Here is an 11,061-nt window from a genome sequence, read left to right as displayed (position 1 = left end):
AGACTCTGGATCGTATAGGGATCATTGATATCGGGTAGTGTATTTACACTCCCAGATTCACAGATAATAGCCAAATTTCATCGATTTTACATATCATGAGGTATGTAAACTCATATCTATCCAATACAAGCTATTACTATTTGGGTGAATCGTTAAAAAATCATGTAAGGTTGTTTTGAAAATTTTATTAAAATACTTTTTTCGTATGACGCGGAAAGTGTTTCCGTTTCATTTCCATCCCTTGCCATACAAAACTGATACAACTGATACAAAACTGATCATAAAGTGTTATCTTGATCACTAACGCATGAAGGAAAGGTGATCAGCCCTCCACTTCAGGTTCCACTCCTGGCTCTAGGATCCAGGGTAACATTGAATATATATGAAAGTGAAAAATCACTTATATTTATTTGACCCCCCCCCTGAGAATCGAACCCGGGACCTCCAGAACGGTAGCCGAGCGTGCTGACCATCCACTACGAAGGTGGATTTTGGATTTAGCATATTGAAAACTTGTTTTTTTTTCCTCCTGCGGCACGCGCTATGTGCGTCTGTTGTACATACCGCAAGTTCATGATAAGGATTTGAGCAAAGGTTTCTTTTGTAACAATAAATAAATAAACAATAAACTCTTTGTTTATTAATGAAAAGCTTTTGTATCTATTGTATGTTTAAATAAATATATTTTAAAGAAGGAAAATGCATTTATTAGTAACAATTTAAAATCAAGAGAAAGGGGGTGGTACTCTTTCTAAACTATAGTCATGGAATTATTTTTATATAAGAATAATAGTATCTTGTATTTGTATAAATATATCACCGTTTATTCAATCATATATTTATGAAAATATTCTCTTGGTATCATGAATATAAATTCTAATTTTACGGCCTAACTGTTCGCTTATAAATTGAATTGACCGCAAAAATTGTTTAATTACATAAATGCATTAACAAATCGGTTACATCTCTAAATGCAATTTTCTAAAAGATTTCTCCGCACATAAACCCAGTTTTGATATTTGCAAATTAATGAGAAATCATTCCATTTGTCTTGAAAATTGATAGCTATTCCATTCACATTTACGTAGATGCACATCGTAGAACGTTAGATATTCGTCTGTCTTTATGGATGTAAAGAAATCCGCAAAAGATGGCGTCAAATTGATTCTTATTATTTAATTACAGTGCAGTTATAATTTTTCTGACGCTCTCTTAATATTGAAAAAATCTTATATTGACGCAAGCTGTTTTAATGAGGATTTAAATGCTATGAAAAAAATCATAAAAAAATACATTAGCAGGAAAAAAATATAAAGGGAAACTGTTCTAAACTATGTAAAAAATAAAAAAATGGACAAAATTAAAAATATATGATCTCCTATACTGTAAATAATAATTTTATGTTCTTTTCAATTGCAATTCAGGATTCATTTGTACTTCTTAGATATATTAACATACCGAATAACTGTTTACATACAGGACATACTAATCAATACAATATTCACGATTGATATTGATACATACGTGATTAAAATTATTTTACACTAGTTTGCCTCGAGTGCCTCTCATGATTTACGTTAAGTTTTTTGTGGTTGCTTTCGATTGAAGCCATTTTACTAAATATCCATTCTACTTCAAAGAACACTGTGAGCTTGTCTGTATCTATGGTGTATTTTTTGTTTTATTTTTAAAATAAAAACTATTTTTTAGTACTCATTAATATGTCATTGTATTTTTGTTATTCTCAAAAAATTGGTTATAATTAAACTGTTTGCCATAGACATATTGTATATTACAACACCGTTTTATAGGAAATTCGTATATTTTTAAACATTTATTTAATTTATGTATGCCATATTTGACGTACATATTGTGTTTTTTGTACGAATATGTAGATATCTATATCTTTTAATTTGAAACAATGAGAATTAAAAAAATGTATACGAGATGAATTACATAGAATTTTGCACTCGAGAATTAGAACATCTGAGATTAGTCATACGTACGTACCAAAATTTGAATTACTTTATAATAAAATTAAAACACGGATTAATAAATATGCAACAGTTTGAAATATGTACCGTATGCGCAATCTACCGAACATTCGGCAATTTTATTTTATATCTTTAGGATAATTGATTACTGATTTAATTAAACGTTCATTTTTAGAAACACAACCACCGGATCACCAATTTGCCAAGCGAAACCGATGTACGCTACACTTATAAATATTTATTAAAATATCTTCTCAATCATTTCTGCTCCATTATTATCGCAATATTAATGACGCGAGATTTGCCCAAAGGCAGATTTTCTTCCGAAATTCATTTTAATATAAGAAACATTTTTTCGCTAATTATTCAAAGTCGTGAATCTATTTAGTGAGTAGGCTTGCCTTTCTGTGTGTATTCCATCGACATTCTTATTTTACCGTGAAATTATATGAAATGCCGGAATAGTAAAAACATTTTAATCCATACATAGTCTTCCAGTCAGATATAAACCAGATAGGTCGTAAGCCTTGTAAATAACCAGATTTCCTTATTTTTCTTCATCTATGTTGAGATGTCAATATTTTAAAAATGAATTTTACGGGAAAAAAGAACGGGATGATAAGTGGGAGATGGATTTAACGTGAATCACCGGCAATAGAAATTAAATTTAGAGTAGAACAAAAGAATATCAATGAATTGTGGTATTATTGCGTTTTTCCTCTTTTCCTGTTTTTTTTACTAATTCACATCCTATTTTACATTATTATTAATTATTACTTACACAATTACAGTAAAACCTCGATATAACGGACGTATTGGGAGAAAGAGGTGTCCTTCAAAACCGAAAGCTCAATAAAAATAGGTTTAAAATAAATCAAGAATTTTTTATGAAAATATGAACACTGTATTTAGATATAAATAAACAGTACAAAATACAAACAAAATTCTATGTACTGTCTTGCTTTCGGTAATCCTGCTTTGAAAAAAGAATCAAGTTTTGTTTGCACTTTTGACGTTTGCTGTTTTTTTACATACTTATTTTTTTTGTACAACTCTCTAAAATAAGGAAAACGCTTTAAATATAGTTGAACTTCGCTATCTGACGAAATGTCAATAATTGTAATTAGATCGTCGAGATGTGATCTTACTACTGGTAACATGGCCGCTATAAAATGTTTACATGCGGTAACACTTGAATTTAAATATGTATAATATTGACAGGACGTTTTTAATTTCATTTTCATTTGACCGGATTTTTTGTTCGTTATATCCGAAGTTCGTTAAATAAAGGTCCGTTATATCGTGGTTTTGATGTATTTTAATTTGATCCTCTCAGAAATATGAATAACAATTAGCATTAAGATATTTCTTAAATTGTAATGTCCGTTCCTTTCCTACTGTTCACATATAGAATTTCTAACAATCCGTCGAACTTTTGACAGGAAAGCCGACAGCAATCGTGTAAATAGATTTTCTGTCGTTAAATCTTGATTATCGGAGCAGTGCAACACATAAGCACAAGTATTTAAAAGAACGTGCCGCTTTTATAATTGCTACATAGTAGCTGCTCTAACAATTATTGTGCAAATTGTACCGAAATTAATTGGTAGTACTCATTATACGAGACCTGATACTCCATGATATGGAGCTGCTGCCCGACGCTCAAAGCTCAGTGCTCATGAGTTTAACGATACATGAAATTAAACCGAGGTAATTATAAACCTGCAATGTGTTTGTAGAAAAAACCGTAAATAAATGAAAGATGAATTGTTTTCCGGTTGTTGCTGGGACTGCTGTAGGTATTGAGAACTAGAAGCAGTACAGGGCGTTAATAATGCTTTACTTTAACATTAAGTGCTTGCGGTAGTCGAATCAACCACATGTTCGGTTGTTGGTCGTTACCATAGGTAATTAATAGATTGAAAATGAATACTCGATCAATTAATTTGATAGCTTGATTTACTGTCTGCCATATTTATTTATTTATTTAAACTTCATGTGTAGAAAAGAAATAAATACATTGGCGGGCTCATTACTAAAAAAAATATCTTCCAACCTATCAAAAAACAGACTAGTGATATCGGTCAAAACGTTTGATACCTGTTTGCAATCAGAGGGTAGATAGTACTTGAACATTAAATAAAACATAAGTTCATGTTGAGAGTAATTTTCTTTCCCAAACGAGAGAAAAGTACTTAATTTTTAAATTGTAATGCCAATACATATTATCTTCTAAGGAAAATACATCTGATGTTTTATATTCCATAATATACAGTTTAAAAGAACTGTTTGAGAGTTGGGTTGATGGAAGTGCTGATAGTAATGTCATTTAATATTTCTTATTTAGAAATATAAAGTGACTAAGGTGGTTAAGGTCTTATCTTTCAAAAGATTAGTAGACCCAAAAAAACCTTGGGGAATTTTTGGTATCATTACTTTTTTCACTAAATTGTTCCTTTAATTTTGTTATCGTGAAACCTTACGGATTCCTTGAAAATCCTAGCGACCTTACTTTCGTTAGCTTCTTGAGAAATTTTCAATTGATTGAAAGATCCAGAAGTTCCAATTAATGATTTAATAATATCAATGACAATATGAATCAGGGAATCGATAAATTTCTGATTCAGTGTCAGCGAACGGGTCAGCGTTCGTGAATGAGATTCACTCAACGAATATAAGTATCCGGATCGTTCAAGAACGACCCATGTTTACTTTTAATAGTAAAATTACCTGTCAATAAGCATATAATAAATAAAAAATAAGCGGAAGCGTAATAAGTTATTATAATTTTAACTATGCAGTATGAATAGTAAATATCATTGGAGGGAATTTTCATTAAAAATAAACATGTCGATATTTAATTTTTATTGATTTATGATTTACTTCTATCACAATGAAACGATATCTGCCAATCCGCTAAATCCACATTTTGAATCCATGCAGCATCTGTGGTTAGTAATAATTCATAATTTGCTCCGTTTCAATAATTAATTCGCCACACACCACACATAAAATAATGGTTTCATTGAGACGTTAGTTGCATTTGCCGCACTTACGATGAAACGCCCAACATTGTAACGGAATATTATTCTGTACTTTTACCGTAAATTTATTATAATTATTACATTCCCGATACTTTCAACGATTTGCGAAAAAAATGCGACTACACAAAATTTAATCGACTATTATTGTGTGTAAAATGAGAGGTATTTGAAAATATTTAATACATTTTTTCAATAATATATTGCCATGAAACAATAACGACAACGATAAATAAAATTACGTTTGATTATATTCGGATTTAATGACTACTATTAAAATAATTCATATTTTATCTTTGCCACAGGAATTGTAGAAATGAGGAAAATTAACATGTTGGGTAGGTAACAGGTATTTAAAAATCAATGAACACAAAATAGAAAATTACTACTTTTCGCCGGAATACGCATGCAACAATTTCAACTTGTCGTACCTAGATGTTTCATCATTATGTTGGGTCTAAGCTGTCAAATAGAAGCAGTTGAGATCAAATTACTAGAGTTGGATATTCTTTAGTTTCAATACAAAAATCACTACCGTAGGTCAGCTATCAATAACAATTACTAAAAACGCCAGCGTGCTATCTGATGTGATTTTTGACAACTCGAAGCAGTTGACCTCAAGTGTTTCAAGCTGCTAGTCTGTTTCCAGCCTTACCTCACCTATCACAGTTTATAACGATTGCAAAGCTAGGGTAATGCTTATTGGATAACACAATATCGTTAATCTCTCGACTTTTTTCTCGCCTCTGTTCGCAGCACAGGTATAATGTATCTACATTTGGCACGCCACAGTCGAGACAGAGCATGGAGATAAATTCATACTGTGAAGACACAACGCACAGCCAACTGCCACACAGCCAGCGAGCTGCTGCGGACCGTGTCAGCTTACCCTACTTCCAGCGAGAGGTCCATGATCCCAGATGTTCACGCTATGTGGATGTAATGTAAATTCTATCAAAATAATTCATTACCAGACACTCTTCGTCCGGAGATTGAGAGGATTTGCCTCCAAAGATGGCAGAGATTAAGAACATTATTCTGGAGCAGTCGCGATTTCGCAAATTATACATTATCGGACCTTGAATGAGTTTACTTAATGTCTTTGAACCTGCTGTTGCATTTAAATATTTTAATTATTGTATGTTTTATTGAGATTTTATGAAACGTTCACACGTTTGTGTGCGTTTCTGGTAACAAAAAAACGTTTATGGTACTAGCCTGTCAACGTGTCAAAATTAACTCTTTCTCCGCGCTTGGCATCTAGAGGGTACCTATGCCACTCAGGGTTGCAAACTCTCACTCGTACATTTTTTTTCTTATTTGGACACAGTAATGTGTACGAGTTTCTTTCCGTTATCAGATGATGCAAATTACCGTAAATTATAATTCCTTTCCTGAATATACATACATATAACGTTTAAACATTTTTTGACCCAATATCTACAACAAAACTTGAAATATATCGACATAAAATATCATGAAGTGTTTTTTAAAGTGGTTTATTAAAGGTAGTTGAATTATTAATTACCTTCTCTTGTTTTTAGTGCTACCCGTAGGTTGATTGGGGATTTAAAAATATGTATTTTGTTCCTAAAAATAATTCGTTTTTGACTCGAAATGTCGGTGAGTTTTTAATTTTTCATACATACATACCTATTCTCTGTAGTCACCTATATTTCATTTCGTGTTAAAGATTTCAAAAGGTAATTAAAACTATTTTAAAAGTTCGAACATCGGCTTAAATAAGTAGTAAAAATTCACACTAATTATGAAGAACTATTCGATTTGAGCTATAATCAATCTAGACATCAAATAAATCCGAAATACATTTTAATTAAGGACATTTTTTCTCCGCAATAAGCGTTTTGTCTAATAAATACGTAACATTTTAATAAGCGTATTGTCCTACAATGGAAGAAAGTACTATATATTTCGAAGAAAACAGGAAATTATCACCTTAAAAAAATAGTGATTTAGTCGCCAGTTTACATGGATTGGGATTTGAATTTGAAACTAGGTAGGTGCTTACATTAAAATTTTATATTCGGGGAAGATTGATATATTGTCTATTGCAAAAATATAAAAGACGTAAAAATCTATGGAGAGAAGAGCATAAAATTTGACAGCATAATTTTAGGTTATACGCTAGATCTGTGGTCTAATCTCGTAAACCTTATTTAAAAGTTCCTTTGATTTTTTTCAATAATTGTGCATTCTCTTGATACATTCAAAATGAGCCGGTCTTTACTAAGACTCGGGAGAATTTTGCAACATTATGGTACACACGCTCAGACTGCAATATTAGGACGGTCTTTGGCCTACAAAAGTGCTATTTCTCTCGATAACTTATATCCTTCTAGTTCTTTGAAGATAACTACACCGAGTTTTGTAAGTCCAACAAAGCCTCAAAATTATGATTCGTGCACCTATTTATTCAACTGTTTGTTTTCAATATTGACAATATTCTTTTGCAGGTCCCGACAGATCCAAACGAAAAGTTTTCCGGCTACATCCCGATAGAAAAATTGAGTATCACGTATTCTCACAGTTCAGGTCCCGGTGGTCAGAATGTAAATAAAGTCAATAGTAAAGTGGACCTCAGATTCAAAGTTGCTGAAGCTGATTGGTTACTTCCATCAGTCCGAGAAAATATTCTTCGTATGGTATGTCTACTTATCATATTGGGTTGCCTCATAAATTATAGATGATTTGATTTAATGTGAACTATCGAAGTCCTGTAAATATCCAGACTTCCATATTCTTCTTCGTCTATGTTGAGAAGTCAAAATATAAAAACAACTCCTGAGCGAAGAAACCCAGATTTGTGAAGGAGGATTTGGACGCACCAAAAATGTTGTAAATTAAGAAGCAGTTTGTTTCTTTTGCTCTTAAGTTTCAAAGTTTTGTAGATGGCTTGATAGGAGTTATATTCAATTTGTATATACAGTGAAACCTCTATCTATCGTTGCTCGAATAATCGTTTCCCCGGATGTGTCGTTTAATTCTTCTATCCCGAATTGATTTCATACAAGATAGATCGCATCGATCGTTTCTATCTACCATTTTACCGCATTCATCGTTTGAATCACGCCGCACATTTGACATATTTTGTCTGTTTTTTTTGCATTCTTCTCAATTTTGTTACAATTGACGACAATATTCCAATGTGTGGTATAGAAACTATATAAAGCTTGTGCGACATAAGGTTGACAGATACAGCAGAGGTCGATATTGATGAAGAGGAGCCGCTGCCTGTACTTTTATTTTCAGAAGCATGCACACTCTTTTAAAAATTAAAAGCTTTCTACATACTACACACATTCAATAACTGATGCCGAAATAATATTTGCAAAGCCCAAAATATAGTATTGATTTATGGAAATAAAACAGTCAAAAACAAATGTCCATCAAAGATTATTTAGAATGCAAGAAACTTTAATATTTTTTTGGTTTTGTTAAATGAATACATTTATTTGCATCTAAAATTTGTATTCTGCTTAGAATTTTAACCTAACCATTGTTATGCAGATTGGGAGGACGGTATCTTTACTCCATTGTATCTTCTTGTGTATTGGCTTCTTAATCCCGCATCCATTGTTTTCCCGCATTCATGGTTTATTTTAAAAGGTCCCTTTAGAAACGATAGATAGAGGTTTCACTGTATTATAGACCATATCCACTCTGGCCAACATTGGAAGCATTTTGTGAAATAGTTTTTAAAGGTTTATTCTCCAATTTTGACATGAGAGTAGGCAATAAAAATCAATTCTCAGCAAAATGTGATTTCTCTTTTTAAACAACAGTAATTTTAATTAAAATTACTTTTCATTGAATTAAAATATTTGCCATGTAATTATAAAATCGCCATCTTATATTATAAAATGTCCGCCTCCGTAGTGTAATGGACAGCATGCTTGGCTACCATTCTGGAGGTCCCGAGTTCGATTCCCTGGGGCGTCAAATAAATATAAGTGATTTTTCCACTCAAATATTTATTCCATATTACACTGGACTGGTACCTGAAGCAGAGGGCTGATCACTTCATGAAGATTCATGTGATAACGATCAAGATATCACTGCGTTTGTATGATGCAGTGCCCTATGCACCATTGGGGTGCGGATAAGGGTTTGAATTGAAAAAATTATGAAATACAAAATATCAATCAATGTATTATGACTTCTACAGCATCATCACAAGATCTCGAATGAAGGATTTTTAATTGTCAAATCAGACTTGACCAGATATCAGCACATCAATGTTGCTGATTGTATGAGGAAGTTGAGAGATCTCATCCGGAAAGCAGCCGATTCTGAACCTCAAATAAGTCCGGAAACTTTTGAAAGGATACGAAGAAGGTATATTAATATACACATTTTTATCTAATCTCCATACAATCCTCTTAAATACAAATTTGGCATTATTATTTATTTGATTTTTACACTTAGCGAATGTGTAAGTTCTATTCTATAATTTTTGGCCAATACTACTAAAAATACTTAGTCAAAAACTTCTGTAATAAAAATGCGGATCGCACTGATTCTTATGTTGTATGTTTGACAATAATTTTCTTTTATAGTGTACAAAATGATATTATAATATCAACACTATTCGAAGAACAAGTAATTAATTTTCCTTACTTTTTTCTCCTTTTTGCTGTCCTTTGTAATATTATCACATTGTTGCGTTGAAAATAAAGGTTCATGTAAGTGAAGAATGTGTCAATATCGCAAGAAACTGCAAAAAGGTAACTAATCTCTTACTGAGAGAAATGACTTACATGTTTTTATATTTTTTGTCAGCAAGATGTTGACATTTCGCTCACTCCTTTCAAGAACGTCATAAATCAAAAATCGTCAATTTTCAGTTGTGCATGTTTTCGAAATGCCCAGAAAATGCACTATATCTCAGCAAAAGAGGAATCTTTTTAACGTAATATTTACCCGCTACAGGGCAGAAGGTGTTGGTTTTTGCATTTTGAAGAAAATGTATTGTTTAATTTTTTTTTTTAATAAACTTAATATTTTTCAAATGGAGAAAAAACCTTCAGGTTTTACCTCAAAAGATCTGTTGCACAGTAAAAAGTTGAATAAGTGGCATGATATTTATTTTTAATAAATTGTATTTTATTTTTAAACTTTAAAAACATTCTCCTGAAAAATCAAGTATTTTGATTTATGACGTTCTTGAAAGGAGTGAGCGATTTGTTTTTATTGAGGTAGTATCCTATGAAAATTACATTACGATATTAATCCTGAGTTTATTAGTTTATTATTTTTTATTATAGATTTTGGTTAATATTGGTTCATAATATGCATAGTTCCTCTTCTAGCTTATGTAATGTTTTTAATTATTTTTAGGAAAGAAAAAGCTGCCAGGGAACGTTTAATGGCAAAGAGAGCTGTGTCCGAAAAACGCAACCTAAGAAAAACACCAACCATGCTCGATTTATGATACTATCAGTAGATTGGTCCCGTAGTCACCAATCTATTCCCAAATAATTGTAGAATATATAGTATCTTAATTAAATATGATGACAAATTGATTTTCATCCCCTTCTATGTATGCTAATGTAAGCCTCAAATTGCAATTTTACAGGAAAAAGATTCACATTTGGTACATTTGAACTGAGTTTCTAGATTTTTGAATTTAAGAAAAATAATATAATTTTTGTTTTTGTTAGTTTGTTTGAACCAAAGATGTAACGAAATACATGTAAAATTAATCAAATACCTCAAAAATTAAGTTTGTTTTCTACATTAGTATATGCAGGTGGGTCAATTTATTCAGAATAATATTAATTCATGTTTTCTGTAAAAAAAGTTTAATGGTTGAAAATTTAACTCTCGCATGCATTCAATTCTTTTGAAAAATATCAAACTATCTGTATCTGTATATGCATTATTCTGAAGCCTGTAAAGTATTCAATATCTCGTTTGTATGATTAGAGTGCTAATAAATTCAATGTCATATTATTAATTTGTTTTTTATTTTATAAATAATTTGATATGTTTTGCGATGATTCTGT

At 31.4% G+C, this 11,061-nt stretch overlaps 1 protein-coding gene across 1 annotated transcript; it reads left to right on the top strand.

The window, feature by feature from the left end:
* Positions 1-7,156: 7,156 nt before the first annotated feature.
* LOC148303734 (large ribosomal subunit protein mL62) lies at positions 7,157-11,019 on the top strand. Its single transcript, XM_088269467.1, has 4 exons — positions 7,157-7,423; positions 7,510-7,698; positions 9,222-9,391; positions 10,394-11,019. Exons 1-4 carry the CDS (start codon positions 7,268-7,270, stop codon positions 10,485-10,487), a joined length of 609 nt encoding a protein of 202 aa, XP_088125593.1. The 5' UTR covers positions 7,157-7,267; the 3' UTR covers positions 10,488-11,019.
* The last annotated feature ends 42 nt before the right edge of the window (positions 11,020-11,061 follow it).

This window comes from Brachycentrus maculatus, unplaced genomic scaffold (assembly GCF_059751285.1).
Source record: "Brachycentrus maculatus isolate JH-2025_06_01 unplaced genomic scaffold, ASM5975128v1 h1tg000353l, whole genome shotgun sequence".
In the NCBI taxonomy this organism is placed as follows: domain Eukaryota; kingdom Metazoa; phylum Arthropoda; class Insecta; order Trichoptera; family Brachycentridae; genus Brachycentrus; species Brachycentrus maculatus.
This window is presented reverse-complemented; position numbering and strand designations above follow the sequence as displayed.

Excerpts from the sequence above, each read along its gene's own strand:
- LOC148303734 (XM_088269467.1), top strand. The coding sequence starts at position 7,268 with ATGAGCCGGTCTTTACTAAGACTCGGGAGAATTTTGCAACATTATGGT. Across the intron at positions 7,699-9,221 it reads GAGAAAATATTCTTCGTATG|CATCATCACAAGATCTCGAA; the intron begins GTATGTCTACTT and ends TGACTTCTACAG. Across the intron at positions 9,392-10,393 it reads TTTGAAAGGATACGAAGAAG|GAAAGAAAAAGCTGCCAGGG; the intron begins GTATATTAATAT and ends AATTATTTTTAG.